Genomic DNA, 21,539 nt, shown 5'->3' with positions numbered 1-21,539 from the left:
TTCTCAAGGATAAATTCTTCAAAGTGGAAGAAGTAGAGCTAGATGGGGAAAACTGGTATGAAATGCAGTTTTCTAAGAAAAAACATGGTTCTAGAAAAGAGCTAATTTCAAACTCGGTGTTTCCAAGCAGGGAATTGCATGGTTAAATGGTCAGTCACTCACTTCCTGCTAGCTGGCCCAAAATGATGAAACAGTCCAGGGCTTAAGAACTACAAAAAGAGAGCTGTTATTGCAAACAGTTTTCCAGAGCCAGGAAACAGGTAATGCCAGGAACTAAGGTAATAAATTCACTTGCCAAAGTAAATGTCCTTCCTGCCCGACGTTGGTAAATACAAATGTGCGATAGTGTTGTCCCATCCAGGTACCCAATGGACAGGAACCGCTGGATAATGCGAGGACAGGCAGTGACAGAAGCAATGACAGTGGGAGTGAGTGATGTCCTCTGGAAAGCAGTCACCTGCACATCCACCTGGGGGACATGTCAGGGTGCCCATGCCCAGCGGGCAAATTGCAGCAGTGTGTCCGAAGGAGGAAAGGATGGAACACAAACAAGGAATATGTAGTGATTGCATTCCTTTTAGTGAAATTTTATATATACATATATATACATAAATAAATAAAAACCAAACCCAGCAAACAAAACTCTTCCTGGTATCAGTGAATAAGAGCTGCAGAAGCAGGTGCATTATATTGTAGAGCAGGAAGATTTCAGTCACATGTGTGGGCTGTTGCGTAACAATTACAAATAACATAGCCCCTTACCAAGTGATCTCACCAACTACACAGTCTGTTCTACATGTGGTAGGTAATAAGTAACATGTCAACATCTTCATCACTGACATCGATAATGGCATCAAGTGCATCCTCAGCAAGTTTGCAGATGACATCAAGCTGAGTGGTGCAGTCAATACATTGGAAGGAAGGGAAGCCACACAGAGGGACCTGGACAGGCTGAAGAAGTGGGCCCATGAAAACCTAATGAGATTCAATTGGCTCTGGGCAGCCTGGTCTGGTGGTTGGCGACCCTGCACATAGCAGGGGGTTGAAACTAGATGATCTTTGTGATTGTTTTCAACCCAGGCCATTCTATGATCCTACAAAATTATTTATTTTATTTATGGTCTCGTTTAAGAAACAGGCCTACAGGACTTTTTTTCCCAAAAAAATTTTGGTAATTCCCATGCTTCTTGGACTTGTGAAACTCATGGAACTCAAGGAAGAAGCTGCCCAGGGAGGTGATGGAGTCACTGTCCCTGGAGGTGTCCAAGGCACTGAGTGACATGGTTAGTGGGCATGGTGGTGATGGGCTGACAGTTGGACTAGATGATCTTAGAGGTCTTTTCCAATCTTAATGATTCTATGATTCTTTAATTTTATCAGATGTTACAGAATGAGTTGCCAAAAATTGCCCCACGCAGATCATGGGGTTGTGGACAAGGATATCAAGCTCAGTACCTAGCTCATGCATCTTTTCGCTGTCCAGAATTTTGGTCTGTCTGCCTTCCATCATGTTGATGCAGTATTTATCTTTGTAAAAAGCTGTGTATGGTCTCCAGAGAGACCTAGGGAGGCTGAGCAGTGGGCCCAGGTGACCCTCATGATGTTCAGCAAAAGCTCCAGGCCTTGCTCCAGGGTCACAGCAACCCCCACTATAGGTAGAAGCTGAGGGACGTAAGAATCACAGAATCACTGAATTTAAGGAGTTGGAAGAGACCTCAGGAGATACTGAGTCCAAAGCTCCTGCTAAAACAGGTATCCTACAATATGTCACAGAGGTAGGTCCAGCTGGGTCTTCAATATCTCTATAAGAGACTCCACCTCTCTGGGCAACATTTGTCACCCTTACCGTAAAGCAGTTCTTCCACATGTCAGTACAGAACTTCCTATCTAAGTTCAAGTTTTAGGTTATTACTCCTTGTCCTATCTCTGTGCACTGCTTAGAAGAGCCTGGCCTCATCTATTTGCCTCCCACCTCCCTTTAGATATTTATAAACATTTATCAGATCCACAAAAATGATCCAAGGGATGAAGTAGTTCTCCTATGAGGACAGGCTGTTCAGCATGGAGGACGCTCCAGGGAGACCTGAGAGCAGCCTTTCAGTATTTAAAAAAGGTCTGTAAGAAGGAAGGGGACAGACTCTGTAGCAGGGTGTGCTGCGACAGGACAAAGAGAAATGGTTTCAAACTATAAGAAAGAAGATTTAGATTGGATATAAGAAAGAAGTTTATTACAATAAGGGTGATGAGGCATTGGAACAGGTTGCCAGAGATGCTGGATGCCCCATCCCTGGAAACATTAAAGGTCAGGCTGGACGGGGCTCTGAGCACCCTGAGCTATCTGTAGGTGTCCTTGTTCATTGCAGCTGGACTAGATAACCGTTAATGCTCCCTTCCAACTCAAACAATTCTGTGATTCTGTGATGCTATGATTCTGTGATTCTATTCCCAGTGAAGCAGACAGCTAATATCACAACACAAACCCAGCTACAATTCTGCCCATGCATTCGTGTGTAACACATAGTTGAGTTTCATCCTGAATTTCTTTTGTGTCCTTCTAGAAAAAAGGAATGGAAAGTCAGAAAGGTGTGGGGAGGATATGTTTTGGGTGAGCTCTCCTCAGAGAAAGGGGCTAGTGACCATGGGCACAAGTTCACCAAGGCAGCAGGAAGGTCCTAGTGCCAGCTGTATGCTAGAGAGGTAACACAGAGCACGATGATCATAGAATCATAGAAACATAGAATGGCTTGGGTTGAAAAGAACCACAAAGATCATCTAGTTTCAACCTCCTGCTATATGCAGGGTTGCCAAGCACCAGACCAGACTGCCCAGAGTCACATCCAGCCTGGCCTTGAATGCCTCCAGGGATGGGGCATCCACAACCTCCTTGGGCAATTTGTTCCAGTGCATCACCACCCTCTGTGTGAAAAACTTCCTCCTAATATCTAACCTAAACCTCCCCTGTCTCAGTTTAAGATCAATCCCCCTTGTCCTATCACTATCCACCCATGTAAACAGCCATTCCCCCTCCTGTTTATAAGCTCCCTTCAAGTACTGGAAGACCACAATGAGGTCTCCCTGGAGCCCTTCTTCTCCAAGCTAAACAAGCCCAGTTCCCTCAACCTTTCCTCACAGGAGAGGAGCTCCAGCACTCTGATCATCTTAGTGGCCCTCCTCTGGACGTGTTCCAAGACCTCCTCATCTTTCTTGTGCTTAGGGCCCCAGTCCTGGACACAGTACTGCAGATGGGGCCTCAAAAGAGCTGAGTAGAGGGGGACAATCACCTCCCTCTCCCTGCCGGCACCACTTTTTTAATGCAGCCAAGAGCACAGTTGGCCTTCCAGGCTGCAAGTGCACACTGCTGGCTCATGTCCAGCTTCTTGTCTACCAGGACGCCCAAGACCTTCTCCACAGGGCTGCTCTCAAGGAGATCAGTTTGTATAAATATCTGGGATTGCCCCAACCCAAGTGCAGCAGTCTGCACTTGGCCTTGTTGAACTCATTAGGTTTTCATGATGTACAAGGGAAAATTTAATTTCCCAGAACAAACAGTCTCTGCAAGAGATCAGGGTTCAACAGTTCATGGTCAGCAATGACTTCAGCAGCCACACCGACAGGCAGGGGGCTTGGTCAGGTGGGAGGGGGATCACAGTCTTTCCCACAGGCAGGTGCCCGGCACTGACGTGGACCTAGGATGAAAATGTACAAAAACAAAGCAAAGTCCAGTAGATGCACTTGCAGATATAGTGCCTAATAATGCCAGAGCCCCAGGTACCAGCTCACAGCAGAGGCCGGGACACCTCAGGCACAGAAAGGAGGACCAGGGTCAGGGCAGCATTATAATCTTGGGACATTCACCTGGAGCAGGAGATATGGCTGCTAGGTGAAAAAAGGGGTTGTCCCAGTCTGCACTGCATTGGTCTGGCCTCGTCTTGAGCACTGTGTGCAGGTTTGGGGAACGCAGAACAAAAAAAAGTTCCGAAGTTAGAGAGAAACCCACAGGATCTATCAGTAAGCCAAAAACAAAGGTTTGAATTACATCTTACTGAACATAGCCGTGGTCCAAAGTTGTTTTAACATGTTTTATCCCAATTTCACAAACTGAGTTACTGGCTTTACTCTTCATCAGGTATCAGCCCCTCTGCTGAGAGTTCAGGGGCAGACTGAAGGCTGCTGAGTCCTGTTTTCCCTCCACTGTTGCAGAGGGCTTTGGATTTGGAGTTGGGCTGTGCCAGTGGGGCAGGGCACGAGGTGCTGCTTCCTGTGCCACACCATCGCTGCTGTGATGGGAGGCTGTGGGGACAGAGAGTGGGCTAGAAGGGCAGACTGTTTGAGTGACTGGAGAAAGGTTTGAGACATTATGCTCCATTCATAAGTACAAGTTAGAACCTAAAAAGTGACCAAACCAAGAATTAGCTTTGTTTCTCAAGGCAGAAGAATAACTGCCTTCTGCCTCCAGGTTAGCACTTTCATTTCAGCTTTGAATTCAATCCAGGCCAATATGTCAATAAACCCCTCCACTTTACTTTAGCTATAATTACAGCTAATGCCACTGTCAACTACGTCAGTGCAATTCTGGGAAAAGAATTTCTGGCTAACCTGGTATTTATTTGTGTGCTGGATGGTTGCCTATGTAGTGTAGTCATAGCAAAATATTCGCTATTGTTTTCTGGTTTTATTATTATTTTGAATTTCCCAATGTCATAAAAGGAGTTGTTTCCTTAGTTTACCTTTTGCCTTTTTTCTATTAGGTTTCATCTTGTAAATTACTGGCACATAAAGTGGAAAGCATATTTGGGTCTCCTTAATCAATTTCCTTGCGGTACTTTCCCACTAAAGTAAGTAGGTATTTATTTTATTTTGGACCCTTACTGTGGACTCTGCAAGAACAAAAGTTGTAAAACATGAGCTAAAGTTATGTGATGAGACTGCAGAGGTAAGCTTTATTGAGGATGCTGCAGCTGGGCTTGTTCAGCCTGCAGAAGCCTCTGGGGAGATCTCATTGCAGGTGACAGGACACAGTGAAATGGCTTTAAACTAAAAAAGGGTAGATTTAGGTTAGATGTCAGGGAAATTTTTCACTGAAAGGGCAGTGAGGCACTGGCACTGCTGCCCAGAGAAGCTGTGGATGTCCCATCCCTGGAGATATTCAAGATCAGGCTGGATGGGGCCCTGGGCAGCCTGAGCTGACAGGTGGTAGTCCTGCCCAGAGCAGGGACTGGAACCAGGTTATCTCTGGGATCTTTCCAACCTAAGCAATTACATGATTCTAAGATTCTGTGAACCTGCACCAGGCTTTTAAAGCTGCATCTGGAGATCCCATGCAGAGCATGTGTCAGAGTGAATGCCTTGGTTGTCCTCAAGGATATGTACCCCAGTTCTGCAGCGCCAAGCAGCTGGAACACAGGAGCTAATAAGTACTGAATCAGACTGTTTATTTAACATATTGCCTCAGTAACACCTGTCTCATTGTGTTTCTTTTTATTCAGCTTGTTCCTCTTCGTGCTGCCTTGAAGTGCATTAATGCTGTTAACAGTCTCATCATTACCTAAGCTCAGGTTTATGAATGAACCGTGAGCTACTTTAGCTTCTGCAGTGGCAGTTGAGTTTTTTAACAGATTTTTCACTGTAATTAATTGCTGACAATGAGTCAGCCTGTTGATTTCAGCGCAAATGACTTCCTTGAAATTGTGCTCCAAGTGGCACATGTAATCTTCCCCTCTTAACGTAGCTGGCTCTCATCTGAATGCATAGTGCTCTGCAGGTGCCTTGCTCTCTTGCCCTCATAGATAAGAGCATCAAGAAGGAACCAAGAGCGACAAAGTTAAACCATGATAGCCCATCAGTTTGATTGCACCATATTAATTTATTATTAGGCTGAATTGTGAAACCGGTGTTGGGAAGTTTCAAGTGCAGATTAAAGTCTCTGAGGCTAGCAGTTCCTTACACCTTGTGATCTGGGATTTCGGAAGCTAAGAACCACTGCAGTAAGCACTGCTGTGGTGAGACAGAGCAAAGGTGAGCCTGGTCAGGAGCCTAGGGTTTTGCTGTTCAGCCCCAGGGAGTCCCAGAAGAACTGCATGGTAGCAGTGCAGTGTGGCTGCAGTTGTTACAGCCCCTGTTCGGAGGCTGCCCATAATCTCTGCAGGCACTGGAAGATTGGCACTTGTGAACTGTGTCAAGTGGAGCAGAACACTTTCCCTGACTTTCCCTCCCCCACCCCCGACTTTGCCTGTATGATCCAGGAAAAGTCTTTCTTGACACTGTTCACAGAAGCACTCTGGATAGCATCAGCCCCAAGACAGTGTTTTTATTTTTCCCCACAGAAGGCCATGCTTTTGGTCAGACTGAGGCACGGAAAATTACTGAAATGGGCTGCAGAGATAAGAATCGGGAAGGAATGGAGGATGCACACCAGATGCAGCTCCCTTCTTGCTGTCTTTCTCCAAATTACTACAGAGCCCCAGTGGGTCTGAAGGGCTAGGGCAGTGCAGCCCTGGGAATGCACACACTGAAGGCATAGCTGTCTAACTCAAGCCTGGCTCAAGGCTTCTCCAGGTTGCACCTCTTTGAATCATAGAATGGTTGTGTTGGAAGGGACCTTAAAGAACATCTATTTCCACCTCCCTGCCACAGGCAGGGCTGCCACCCACCAGCTCAGGCTACCCACATTCCCATCCAACCTGGCCTTGAATGCCTCCAGGGATCAGGCTTCTCTGTGCAGCCTGTGCACAGAGGGCCCTACCGTCCTGAGTAAAAAATTTACCCCTGACATCTAAACTGAATCTCCCTTCACTTTGTTTAAAACCATTCCCCCTTGTCCTATCATTATCAGACTGTGTAGAATGTTGACTTCCCTCGTGTTTATACACTCCCTTTAAGTGCTGGAAGGCCACCTTGGAGCCTTCTCTTCTCCAAGCTAAGCAAGCCCAACTCCCTCAACCTTCCTTCACAGGAGAAGTGTTCATGGTCTTTGAGTACCTCTGTGGCCTTCTCTGAACTTGATCTAATACCTCCATGTCTTTCTTCCTCTGGGGGCCCTGTACATAGTACTGCAGCTGGGGCCTCACAAGGGCAGAGCATAAGGGATGATCACCTGCCTCTCCCTGCTGGCCACCCCTCTTCTGCTCAGCCCAGGGTACAATTGGCCTTCCAGCCATAAGCACACTGCTGGCTCGATGTAACTCCAGCTTTTCATCCACCAGGACTCCAGAATCCTCTGCAGAGTTTCTCTCAATGGGTTCTCCCAGTCTGTACACATATCTGGGACTGTCCTGACCCAGGTGCAGCACCTTGCACTTGGCTGAGTTGAACCTCATCAGATACACATGGGCCCACCTTTTAAGCTTGTTTCTGCTGCAGCCAGTTGTCCACAGTGCTGCACACTCAGCTGTTATTACACAGACACAGTATTTAACAGCAAAGGCGCTTTCTTGATTTGTGTTGTCTTGTTTTGATTTGTTTTTTAGTTCTGCAAGTGTTTGTTTTGGGGACGTTTCCATCCTCTGCTGCTGAGGAGCAACGCTAGCAAGGAGAGTGTGGAGAGCCCAAGACAGGCATGGGGCTACAGACAGGAGGGATACCGGTAGTCGGTAGTACTGCTGCACAGCAGGGCCAGCATCGAGCTGCTGCAGGGAGGGGCCCTGGCAGCCACGCTCCCTGGCAGACAGGAGCCACAGGACATTTCCTGAAACACCTGCACCTGCCTGCAGTACACCCATGGCCCCGGGAGGAATGGATGTGAGCTTTGTCACTGCCCTGGCTGTGCTGGCGGCTGCAGTGAGCCTGACATCCCCAAGTAAGTAACACTGCACTTACCTACTTCTGTGATTTAATTTCCTAAAAGAGGACGAGGGTATTCCCAAGAGGTGTCTGCCTGGTGAGCTATGTCTGCTTCAGTCTTTGCAGCTCTGGATCAGAGCTGTTAGCTGTCAGGTCTGTGGCATGAGAAGTTCTAAAAGTGGAACTCAGCTCTCCCACCCACGGAGAGCCGCCAGTATTAGTTTCTTCTGAGTGTTTCCTTCATGTTTCCCTAAAGGTATGGGAACTCTGTGATTCTGTACAATGGCTTAACAAGGAAAAGCCATGTGGGTGATTTGTCACAGGGAATATAATCAGGAACGCTGCAGCTGAGAGCCTTAATTGCTGAAGGTGTAATACCTTGGAGCAGTAATTTCCAAGGGAACACTTAATAAAGATTTACTGTTTGTTTAAAAGGATCTCTCCTGTTCAGCTGCAATCCTCTCCAAACTTCTTGAGAGAGAATGGGTTACAAAAAAACTTGATCCTTTCTTTCTAAAGTTCAGTTGTCACAGATGACAAAGATCTCAATATGACAAACTCCATGTAACCTATTTCTCATACACAGACGAGGGTTTTCACAACTTTGCATTCACCGTGAGTCTTGAGGATTCATGAGATCTCATAATGCTTGCTTTTGTTTTCTTGTATTTCCATTGAAATACATTTCAAAACAGTTATGCAGTTTTGTGTTTGAATCCTTTTGTTTGTAATTTTCCGTGGTAAAATAAGGTATGTTGTTGGAGAAGATAACTCTGGAGGACTCAGTCTTTGCAGTGCACTTTTCTCAATTCCCACTGGCTGCAGTAGGAGCAGGAATTACTGAGTTCACGATGCATGGACAAAGTCTACCTTAATTTTTTAATCCTTTAAAATGGCCACAGTACCTGCTGGCCTGCACAGGCTGCATGAGTTTTTTCCATTCATTTTATGATCTGGCCACTGAGCCAGATCTTGCACAATAGCAATAGAGTGCACATACGCAGGTCAAAGGAAAGGTTTTCTTGGAGCACGTTCCTTCACACTGAGCTATCTGGCACAGGGAAAATTCCTTCATCCTCTAGTTTTCTGTATGCAAACATGTTCCATGCTTTACTGCAACATACAACAGCGAAATCTGCAATAAAAGTAGGCAGAGCTGCATGTGTATGGGCCCAGGCACACCCTTCTCACCTGGAGCTGGCAGATGGGTCAGGCTGCTGAAGCTGTTTCGCATGCATCTATTTATTTCAGTGGTGTGGTGCAGGTATACAAACACATTTTGGGTGATGTATACAGACCTGGAATAGTTGTCTTTGTTCATGGCTGTGCACTGATAGCTGTTGAACTGAGGCCAGGAAGGCCATCTGGAGGCCAAATCATACCTGCCATGGACAGGACCGTGGCCCTGCCAGGCAGTGCCAGAATGAGTGGAGATCCTGATCATTTTGTAGAATTGTGGCAGGAAATTTTTATTTTATTAATGTAATTTAATTACATTTTAAAGATTTTGCTTTCCCTCTTCCTTGTCTTGTTTTCAGTTGTATGAGTTATCTTTGTGCATTCCTGTGTTGTCAGAATAGAAGAAGGGTGTATTAAAGCATATTTCATCATGTGAGTACCCCTCTCACATCCAACTGTTAAGCAATCTCCACATTTTCACAGAGGACAACTGCACTACGTTTGCCAAGGGTTCTAGCATCCCGTCTTATTCATCTGTCAGCCAGGATCAGAGCCTCCTTCATAGCAAAGGAGGTACTGATGTGCTTTGGGTTAAGCAGAAAAGAACTTCTTTGAGGAATTGAACTCTTAAAACAGCTCAAAGTTTGCTTCAGATGAGAGAAATGTTTTCTGGTACCTGCAAACAAGCACTAAAAGATCTGCCTTATAGTGCTAAACCAGAGTGTAGGTGAGATAGCAGTCTTCTTTTGAGGATGTAGCCTATCTTCATAATTCAGCAACACTTGCCAAAGACCAGGTCCAAGTCAATGGCCAAATGGAAGCTGTTATTGTATTCCAGGTCCACCTGAAAGCCCAGCACTTTGGGGCCACCCTCCTCCTTACAGACAGACCACTGGCCAGATGAGCCTGATGGCTTTGAAGATGGACAAGGCATTGTCCAGGCAGATCTTCTGAGTTCCTTAAGCACCTTCCCTGTCATATTGGTCTGGAGCATCTCTTCAAACTCCATCTTAATCACCCTGTTCTTGATGAGAGCCATGTCCCCAAGCTCCTGGAAAAGAAAATGGAAGATGGCATTGAGGAAATGGCACAACTCATTGCTGGAGGTGGAATCCAGAGGGGATCTGACTGCTGTGGTAGCACAGTGCAGGGCTCCAGGCCCACCACGGGAACTGAGGCAGCCAGCACAGGTCCCAGGACCAGCTTTGCTGCCACCTTGCCACTTGCTGGCTTGGTGCCATGGAAATAGTACTGCAGTCTATGTCTGGATGTGATGTGGGTGTGAAAGAAGCTGTCATTAACTCTGGCCATGCAGGGGGTCTCCAGCATCTTCCTGCAGAAGCACAGGAGCTGGAGCAGGAGCATGAGGAAGCAGCCAGCCAGCACAGAGATCAGGATGGCATACATTAGTAGCCTCCTTGCCCTGAGTGCACCACTCTCACTGCCAGCCCTCATGCGTTAACGTTGAGATGCGCTCCTGCTTTAAGAGAGATCCTGTCATGCAGCCCAGTGCCATGCAGAAGAGCTCAAGGAGCTCTTGGGCTTCTCAGTAGTAGAAAGACTGACTAATATTCATACTTTGTTTTTAGGCACATGCTCGATAGGCATTCAGCTGTTGAACCAGGTGTCTTCTATCCCTTCTTTCAATTCTCCAGTTTTAGACAGATTTGTGGTTGTTAATCTGTTTCATAGAGTGTAATCACTACTGTTGCTTGTTGTCTTCCTGTGAAAGACCTTGTGTACAAGGCCAGGCTGAAGGAGGAGGTTGGGAGAAAGAAAGAAGTGGGGGAAGCAAACTATCACATGAGTAGTATCCCTGTGGCAGTGGTAAGGCGTCTGGAGTGTTCAGGAAATGTAGGTGTGGTACTTAGGGACATGGTTTAGTGGGCAACGGTTGATGGGTTGATGGTTGGATTGGATGATCTTATAAAGGTCTTTTCCAACCTTAATGATTATGCGAATTTATGAAGTAATCTACAGAAATGTCTTTACAGACACTAGAGCATTCTCATAGCTATCATGCTCTAAGCAAGGCTTTAATCCAGATAATCAGTGTAAGGTTTTTGGTTTGGTTTGGTTTGGTTTGTTTTTTTTTTGTGGATATATAAAGCCTACTTTGCAACCACAAAAAAATTCCTTTAGGATACACTAATGACTGCTACTAATAATTCCAGGAATTGTGCAATCAATGCAAAGCTACATCAATTCACAACAAATTTGAGGGATATTAGTAGCAGATTCAGCACAGATACAGAAAGTGCCCCAGGTTTATGGATTTCACCATGCAAGATAAGCTATCTGTCTGACCACATGGTATGCTCAAAGAATTCATGCTGCTTAATGTCTAAATGTATCTTTGCTGCACTCCTTTAGCCCGCATAGGTTTAAGAACTACCGACCTTCCATTTGGTTACAGAGGAGAATGTCTACAGATGGCTTCTCACTCAGCAGCCCATGGGTTAGTGCAGCTCACAATCAAGGGCTCTGCCAGCAGCAGTGGTGGGCTCATCCATGCTGCCAGCAGGATTCAGGACTGATGCCAAAATACTAACTGCTGGCATGAAACCTGCCAGGAGGAGAGTTGTAGAAGGTCTAACGTGGGTAGGTTGGACACAGAGACCAGAAATGATTTTCTTACTGTTCCCACCTACAGCCCATCATTTTCCTATTGTATTTGATTAAAGGAAGCAAAAGTGATACCAAGCAAATTTGTGACAAAGTGCAGGGGGGGGGGAATGTTCTCCATCACTCACTCTATTTCCACCTGGTTTCTTCTCCTTTTTTTTTTTTTTTCCTCCAGCTGATTCCCCTCAGCTAAAATATATGACAAATACATGCCCTGCTGTTTTCTGCAGGACAAGTCTATTTGAGACAATGGCTGCTGTGTTTCTCCTTCACAGTGTTTACACACACTGAAATATTAATCTATCTGCCTAAAAAAGCTGCCTACAGCCAGGGGCCAGCAGAATAACCATTCACTACCCCTACAGGATTCAGTAAGAGGGCTCTTCATCAGGCATTTTCCAAAAATGGGAGGAAGGAAGGGAGGGAAGAAAGGAAGGAAGGAAGCTTCAGCAAAGAGACTTGATACTGATGAACACAAGTGTAAAGGCAGATAAAACAAAGATCCTATTCCATCAAAGCCACTGTATTCTCTGTGGCTCATTCTCTAGCAATCAACAGCAGTTCAGTTAAAACCCAGTGGATATCACAGACTTTGAGGATCTCTTCCATTTAGGAGAAACAGTTCTCTAAAAGAACAGATGAAAGAAGTCATTTGTAGTTGCCAACTGCTTTTGATCCTTTCAGCCCTAAGAAAGTAACTATAGCTCTACCAAGTCTGATAGGCTTGAAAGAAAACAGACTACTGTGGAAAGCTGAAATTAAGTTCTCCTGCTGCATTCTCTGAAAAGCAAGGACATTTTCAAAGTAATTCAGAATTTCAGACATCTTCTCTCTTATTTTCTTTTTTTAAAGGAAAAATCAAGACTTTTTTTTTTCCCCCTTCTATTCAAAGGTGCTAAACACCTTATTTTCACTTGAAAGGCAAAGCTTTCCTTTCTTTCCACTTCATCTGAAATTGGAAAAGCTATATACAGCATACTGAATAAAGCCAGTATAATGAAAAGTAAGTGAGGTATGCCATAAGGTACAATGACAGAGTACCCGTCTGAAAAGGACATCATACCTAGGCATCTTCAAGACAGAAGTTCGGGTGAGTGAAGCTGTTTTCCAGTTACTTGTGCTTGCCATCAGTTGTGGTGCTTAACTCACTCCAATGGACATTTCTGCAAGATCAAAGTATTGAGATGCCACTGAAAATGGGAAACAAAATATTTAAAAAGCAGAGCGATCCCTGCACGGACCTGTCTAAGATTCATCACTAATCTTGGTCTTGCCATCCAGCAACACAGAAAGCTCCTTTAGATGTCTGAGTAAGAAGGCTCGATACCAGATAGTAGATCTAAACAGTTCTGGTAAGCAGCTGTGGATTTCTGATTGTGTTGCCGAGGCATAGAGACAAGTGAAATGGGCAGCATTGAAAAAATCTCTGTAGAGTTGGAAGGGCAAACAAAAGGCCAGGCCAGCTTCCAGGTGGAGAACTGCAGTTCTTTGCTTCTAACCACTGCCCACTTACAGGTTGAGAGCACAGTTATAGTAATAATGGACCAGGCAGTGGAGCTGTAGTGCAGCCAGCACTGCGGGAGAGGAGGTCCCTGCTTCTGGGGTGCAGGGGAATTCCCTGAGCAACTGCCCTGAGCATTCTTCCTGTTCAGCAGAAGATAAATGTACCCTTGTTCAAACTGACTCATTTTCAAAGTGATCATGTCTCTGCCAGCACGAGACTGCAGATGACGTTTACATGTTGTCTAATGGAAAAGCTCTGATAATGTGTATTTATCTGCAATTCAGAGATGGATATTTAGTGTCCATTTGCCATATTGTAACTGCGGATCATCCACAGAACAACAACAACAAATATATAAAATTTTATTTAAAAGTAAAGCTTATTTTTTAGTCAAAAAACAAGTTAGTGCAGATTGGAATTCCTCAAGGCAAGCACCCATACAAACCCTAAGCACATACCTCCACAGAAAGTAACTGACAGGTTCTTAGCCTCTGTGAGAGGTGGACATAAGCACTCCCTCATTCACATTTTAGGACAAAATTTCATTCTGCTTCCTGGTGATGTATTCATCAGCTTCACATGCAGTCTGTTGTATACTTTCAAATTTAAAGGCACAGGTTTTCTGCATAGTTGCATTAATTAGGAGGATTTAATGCTCCAGTTCAAAGATTGAGCATTGGATAATTGAGTTCATTCTAAAATTGCTACTCTGGTTACATAAGTGATTGTTAAAGATGCAATTACAAACACCTTTCTGCATTCCCAAGTGTCTTGCAAAAGGGCAATGTCATGGACAGTGAGATATTCACAAGTTCATCTGAAGACATTAAGAATTTTGCTTTAATTTTTCTCATACAAATTTACACAGGTATAAAATTAATACAATAAAACTAATATAAATTTAAATTACTATAAAAATAATTTATTAATTTTCAGTTACACAGTGTGCAAAGGCTGGTGCGATATAGTCCAGATCTGTGGAACAAAACAAGTGATACTTCTAAGTACAAAAAGTATACAGAGTGGATGTGGGCAAGAGATGATGACCATGAAGCAGAGAAAACAGCTAAGCATGAGGTCAGGAGATAGCTGGCTCACCCTCAGACCTTCTATAGTGCTCCATGACACTGTAAGCAGCTATCAGTGCTGGCCTTGCTAAGGGACTCAATGCCAGACCCCACAGAAGCTGAGGAATAGAGCTGAGTGTTCAGGATACAATTATCCTTTCCTGAGCTTTTTTCCTGTATAATCCTTCTGCGAGCACCGGCAAAACAAATGTTCATACCTCAATCACCCACAAAATGTTTAAATGTAGCAATGTTCTGTGAACTAAATTTCCATCTGCAAATACAAATTAATTGGCTACACAAACGGTGTGCTATTAAAGCAAGAAGAGAAAGGGACATCAGGGAAATAATACAGGTAACACAAAAAAATTTAATTCATCCTTCTGTACCACATGATTATGTATAGTCCTCCTTTCCAGGCTGCTGAAAAGGCAACTGCTTCACTCTCCTCTGTGACCCATGATGTCCCAGGGCTGTCATTCACCACACTGGGTACAAAACCTCCTGAAAGCTGTGGCAGATAGCATGGCTGATCTTTGGTGACTCCTGCTACAGTACTAGTTGCTCTAGCTCAGTGTTGCACCTCTGCTGGCATCTTCTGTTATCCCAGCTCTCGTCCAGAGTTCTCATAAGAACCAGTGCATGCAATCTTCTTCATTGCAAGAAATGTTTTGAGGAAATTTTTAATCTCCTGCTTACAGGAACCACTCAAAATAGATTTTCCTACTTATTCTTTTCTTGCTGCATGACTCTTGCACTCCAAGGATAAATGGTTACTTAAGGAATAGCATGATTTTCAGGCCAGGAAAAAAAAAATTCAGACTCCCCACTGCACCCACACTGATTCATTGACTGGGATAGAGAAGTCCTTGTGCTCACCTTGAAACATGGGTTTGATCACAAGACTATCACAATGTAGATAAATCCCTCAAAACTTGAACTGATGGAGGGAATCCCTTTCAGAAGATATATTTCTGCACTAGTGCAGAAGAAAAATCAAACACCAATATGTTCTATTTGTCACCAAAGATTCTTGAATTATGATCTGACTTTGAAATTATTTTCTTTTACAGTGGTATTTATCAAGCAGGAAAAAATCTGCAGATCACTCCCTAGCAGAGACACATTCAGTCATGAACCCATGAGCCATGGGGGGGCAGGGAAAGGGGGGGGGGGGAAATCAACAAAAAAACAGCAACAGCATTAATAATTTCTAAGACAAAAGATAATGGGGATGATTCAACCTTACAAGGCAGAGCTTTTAAGTTACACTCCTGAAAACTTCATGTGTCAGTGATCTTCCATTCCCAGAAGGTAGGCAGGAGGAGTTGCTCTTTCTGTGACAGAGCAGCACAGAGGTCTCTAGCTCTCTCTAAGAATAAATGCTAAGCCAACAGAGAGCGTATGGTTAGGATTAGTGGGAGGCCAACATTGGTGACACTGAGTGAATGCCTGTTGTAGACCTCCCAGTCAGCAAGAAGTAGATGAGGTCTTCTTCAAACAACTGGAAAAAGCCTCAGGTTCACAGGCCCTTTTCCAGATGGAAGACTTTAACCATCCCCGATACCTGCCGGAAAGACAAGACATGTGCTCAAGCAATCTATGAGACATCAGTGTAATCTGAGTGCATTGATGACAGTTTCCAAGGATCTCAGCTATATCAGGTATTTACAAAGAAGGAAGAACTCACCAAAGACAGAAAAACATGCACTGACCATGAGATGGTAAGGTTCAGAATCCTAGGAGGAAAGGAGGAGACCATAGAAGAAGGACCATACCCCAAGATTTCAGGAGATGAGATGTCTTCTTCTACAGAGACCTGCTTGAAAGAATCCCACAGAATATGATCTGAGAGAGAAAAGTAGTTGAGGTGAGCTGATTGATATTCAAGAGTCACCCCCTCCAGGGTGAAGGGGACCTCCTTAAAAGAAGGTCCATCCCAATAAACCAAAAGCCTTACTACAAGGATGAGCACAGTGGTCCTAACTGAACTCAGGTGTAAAAAGGAAGTGTACAAGGGGAAGAAGCAGAGGCAAATGATGAAGAAGGAGAAGAGTTGCAGGATTAGGGTCCAAAGGCAAGTGCTGGCCTGGGTCTGACTCTAACAAGGGTTATAAAATGCAACAAGAAGGAATTCTGCAAGTACTTAAATAGCAAAATGAAGATAAAGGAAAACATGGGCCTACTACTGAATGAGGGCAGAGCTATAGATGTTAAATGGAAAAGACTAAGATACCCAATACCTTCTTTTCCTCATTTTTTATGACTGAAACTGGTCTTCAGAAATCCAGACCTCTGCAACCAGAGGGAAACTCAGGAGTACTGAAGAGTTATCCTCAGTGGAGGAGTATCAGGCTATGGAACCCACTTAAAATAAATGGACGTCAGGCCTTGTGGACTGACAGGTTGCATCACTGGTGAGTGCTGATGGAGCTGGCTGATAGCAGTGCAAGGCCGCTCTCAATTATTTTTGAACAGTCATAATGAGTAGGAGAAGTTCTTGAAGACTGAAAGAGAGAAAATATCTTTCCTTTCTTCAAGAAGGTCAAGAATGATGATCCAAGGAATTACAGGCTAGCCAAACTCACCTCAGTCCCTGGGAAAAGAATGGAAAAAATCCTCCAGGAAAGTATTTCTGAAAGGGGAGATCTCAACAGTGTGCACAAATGCCTGATGAGAGGGAAAGAATGCAAAGGAGCCAAGTTTTTCCAAGTAGTGGCTACTGACAAAACAAGAGGCAATGGTTACAAATTAAAACACATGAAATTCAATCTGAACAAAATAAAGCATTTTTTTACTGTGAGAGTTGTTAAAGACTGGAACAGGTTTTCAGAGAGGCTGTGAAGTCTCCACCTGTGGAGATACTCAAAACTCAACTGGGTAATCTGCCCTACTTGTTGCTGCTTGAGCAGGGAAGTTGGGCTAGATGACCTCAAGAGATGCCTTACATCTTCAACTATTATGTGATACTGTAAAGTCAAGCTATGAGTTGTCCCTTCATATCTATGCAATTTCTAACTTTGTTATTCTTCCTAGCTTTATTTCCTGAGGCCTTTAACTGTTGCACGAAAATTTCAGAAGAAATTCCTAAAGGAATCCTCCGAAGAGTGGAGAGATTTGAAATCCAGAAACATGATGGCCTGTGTCACCTACATGCTGTTATGTAAGAGTTGCTTTGTGTGCTTCACTGTGAAAGGGATACTATGAAATTAAACTATTAGACTTCATCAAAATCAATAGAATCTTAGTCGGATAGCAAAAATTTAATGAAAAACAAGATTGTGAGTGGTTTAAGATTTGTCCTCCCTTGTGCTATTTGAACTCAAGACTGCTAACATTCAATTTCCATTTCAACAATAATATTACTATTCAGTCTGTAATAACTTTGATACTTGCTTTACTTTTAGAACTGAAAAAGAACTATGCATTTTCATTCTCCATTTTATTTTTCCAATTCTTGACTGTATTGATTACATAAGCTATTTATAATTAAATCACTTTTTTTTTTTTTTTGCTAGTACAGTATCATGTTTATGTAAAAATGATAAATTTGAAATAAATCCTGGAAATACTTATTTCTAGACATTTACATTTGCTGGATAATCATCGCTGTAGTAATAATAAAGTCTTCTACTTACTTTTTAGCAATCAAAATGTACTGGTTTGCACTGTGGTTCTCTTCAGAGCCACTGAAATAGGAACATTTTTTTTTCAGATTTTGGAAGATACTATAATTATGAAAACCTTAGATACCAACATTTACCATATCTGACACCAGACAAAACCAAACTGATGATATGATTAAGCATTTTAATGATGATTTTATATTTAAATGATAAGTATAATAGGTTTTTGTTGTTTTGTTTTGTTTACACTTTTCCTCTAACAACTGATTTTTGCTCAGTCTCCACATAGAAGGCAGAAAGTTCTGTGTAAGCCCACGGATTAAAAGACTTAAAAAATGGATGAAGAAGAATAAACACAAGATCCCCAGAAAAAAACATCATGGAAGAAAACAGAGAAGAACCAAAATATTGAAAAAAAAAAAAGAATAAACAATAACATGAAGCAAGCCCCATAATGAAGGTACCTGTGGCAATAAGAACTGTGAACAATGGTACAAGACTGCATCAAGGATGAATGATTATACAATTAAAATGACCTTTCAAATATCTATGTGCTAGACGAACCATCACCAGTACACAAGAATAATGTTGGGCCAACTACAAACAAAACAGCAAAATGGTGTTCCTGAAAGTGTAGCAAGTGTTCTGCTGTACCTCAAAATCTATGGATATACTTAAATTCTCCCCTCTCCAACTCTGTTTTCATTGTTACTCCCTGTGATTTTACTTGACATGCCAATATTCCTTCTCAGTGCTCCATTCATCAAAGTTCCTTTTTGTCCCTACTGGCACCTTTTTTCTTTTTTTTTCTGCAATACCTTTGTGCTGTTGCCTCTTTTGTTTCTACTCTTTCAGTCATTAATTATGATTTTTTTTCTTATCTAGTCTTACAGATACCTTTCCAGATACTACTCTATGTTGGCCTACACATTCTTTGCCTATTCCAAACACTTTCTGCTCTCAGCCATTGTTATCACTGGATGGAAACACCATCCAAAGCAATGCAGTAAAGATAATCCCTATTGCTTTTGTTCATTTCATTCCCTCTTTTTTACTACATTGATAAATTAGTTCCTCAGAGTTATCTCTAGTATTTGTTTTTTTCATTTTATGTCTAACTTCATACTGCAAACATGGTAGAATGGTTGGCAGATGACAGTAGATAGAAGAATCTGTAAATTCTCTAAATACAGTAACGATGAACATCTGTATCAAGGTTACTAGAGAATGAATAGCATATTCCCACAGATACATATCTGATGAAAGGAACTCTGTCTAAAACAGATAAGAGAAAACAAGAAGCATAATTATAATCTCTGATGAGCCAACAGTGCCCTGACAGATGATGCAACTCTTCTTCCAGTTTCTAGGGAATACTGTGTATTGGCACAGCTCCACCCTGCTGCCAGGAGTAGAAGAACATTCTGATCATACACAGGAGCTCTTTGTCCCCACTGCCTTGTGCTGCACGATGGGGTGGCCTGGCTGATACAAACTGAAATGACACTTGATTTAGCCATTTCATTTCTATCCTGATGCTGCACTAAGTGCATGTCATATGTACACAGCAAATGTGTAGTAGAATCCAAACCTAATGGGCCCAGGTCAGCAGAGTGTCATGAATACTAAATTGCTGCAAATATATTACACTGCTTTGTCAATTTCTTTTCTTCCTTGTGCTCTAATGATTCCAAATTTTATACCTTCATTCTTCTCTCTTGAGTAACAAATCCAGGAGGATTGATGGTGATGTCTCAGCTCCTCATATTCTTTCCATCAACACAACCAGTGGTTTTAGTGCATGTGGGCTTTACCTAAGTATGGAGTAAAGTACTGTCTGTACCCTAATTTCCACAACTGTTCTACCAGAGATATTCAGCATATGCAGAAAAACAGCAAATTGGGATGTAACTGTACTTCTGTAGTTTTTAATAATTGAAATTGCTGCAGTGCCACAGCCACAGATATTTTAAGACCCAGAGAGATATGCAACTTAAATGCAATTATAATATTTGCCTTTATTAAGCTACTTTAAAAGACAGGCTTTGATAGTTTTGTTTATATCTTTCAGTTCTTCAGAGTGTTCATTATCTCATATAAGGTTCTTTTGGATACGCTAGATCAAATAGAGAGATTATGAGAAGGTAGAAGTCATCTCCAGGCTGACAAGTGTATTGTGGTTGGGCTCCTTTGCATTCTTTTGGAAACTGAATTAGGAATAACATCTACAAATCATTCAATGTAAAAAGCTTTCCACAACATTGGTATGTAAAATATCAAGACAACACTTTAAAGATCCACTCACTGGTAGAGTGGATTTATTCCTGAACCCTGACACACAAATATGACAAAGAACTGTCCAGCTAGCAAACCTTCAGTTAGGAGATGTTGCACTCTCTGTACTTGAGTGTTATTTTTGACCTTTGCTATTTTGTACTTGGCAACAAAATAAAATCAATTTTTTTTTTTCAGTAAAGTCATCTCAATGTTGTGTTTTGCAGAATATGTCATTACAGCACATGACTTTGTCTTCCCAAAAATGCTGGTTTAAGCTATCTTTTCAATGAATTTAGGTACCCAAAGATGCAGCCAGATGCTTCTGAATACACTGAATATTTTAGTGACTTAGAAGTCTGGTTTCCATTTATTTCCATTCAAAATGGGCTTATGATTCATTTAATATTCTTGGAAATTCCAAGTTTTAAGAAACATCCTTAGTATCTGGCTGTTTCATTTATTTTAAGTAATTAAACTAACATAATAGGCTGTCTCTCTAGGAAGCTTAAGAAATAAAGCTACCACAGGAGTAACTAAGAATTACCAGAAGTAACAGAAGTAAAGAAGTTGTTGGGTCTATTGAGACAAAATCAGAACGCTAAATTTGATACACTGACTGAAAACCAGGAGGAGAACACACATGTTTCCTTCCTTAGGAGGTCCCACGTCTGCAAAGTGAGAAATGGTAAGAGAGACTTATCTCCAAACTTCTATCAAAATACACTCAAATGATGAATGGGAGGAAAAGGAAGCATTTGTCCTCTCCCTACCAACATCCTTGCATGTTGCTGCTACATGGTTCTGAGTTATTCTAGGTTTCTTTGGTAATAGCATCTTTGGCAAATCCTTGTTTGTTAGGTTTCCCATTCTGTGGCTACTATGACAAGGTACAGCATTTATTCTGGTGTGTTAGTCCGAACATACCAAAAGCAGTCTCTACTACAGTCTCTATTGAAAATATCACTGTTTCTTCAGTCATAAAAGGAGAATGACTTGCATTCTCACAAGCAGGGGTGCAAATGGTGGCAATCACATGTCCGGAGAATAAATTGGTAGAAGACTATAATTATAATTATAATTAATTACCTAAGAGATGTAGAACAAGATCCACCAACAACTTTAATATTCTTTCTGCAATCTCTGAGAAATTCATATAAAATGATTGTAGCCAATTCCATTGCAAGAGCAGATCCTTTCTTGCAGAGATAATAGCAATGTTTTATAAGAATTACCATACATACACCCAATGACTGGATAATCAGATCTGAAGCTTCTTAAAGCTGAAGAAAAAGAATAATACTATTGACGACAATTATAAGAGAAATTGTACTGATTAATTAGAAGTAGTAGTAAACCTTAGGCTATTAAATGCTACCAAAAGCTATTAAATTAGTCATCAAACCGGTCTGCAAGAGGAGGTCATCTGAATTTGATGTAAATTTAAATTTGCACTTGGATCCAGAAACATCCTTAGGAGACAAA

General features: G+C 42.5%; 1 protein-coding gene across 1 annotated transcript in view; it reads left to right on the top strand.

Moving 5' to 3' along the window:
* The window catches only part of CCL28 (C-C motif chemokine ligand 28), a 38,014-nt gene extending 17,754 nt beyond the window's left edge, over positions 1–20,260 (top strand). Inside the window, 4 exon segments of the mRNA XM_085213339.1 lie at positions 7,467–7,795; positions 17,191–17,317; positions 18,059–18,206; positions 18,209–20,260. Coding sequence (XP_085069465.1) covers positions 7,717–7,795; positions 17,191–17,317; positions 18,059–18,206; positions 18,209–18,235 — 381 coding nt within the window. The 5' untranslated portion in view covers positions 7,467–7,716 and the 3' untranslated portion in view covers positions 18,236–20,260.
* The last annotated feature ends 1,279 nt before the right edge of the window (positions 20,261–21,539 follow it).

This window comes from Meleagris gallopavo, chromosome Z, assembly GCF_905368555.1.
Source record: "Meleagris gallopavo chromosome Z, MGAL_WU_HG_1.1, whole genome shotgun sequence".
In the NCBI taxonomy this organism is placed as follows: Eukaryota; Metazoa; Chordata; class Aves; order Galliformes; family Phasianidae; genus Meleagris; species Meleagris gallopavo.
The sequence above is the reverse complement of the archived record's forward strand: the minus strand, read 5'-3'. Positions and strand labels throughout refer to the sequence as shown.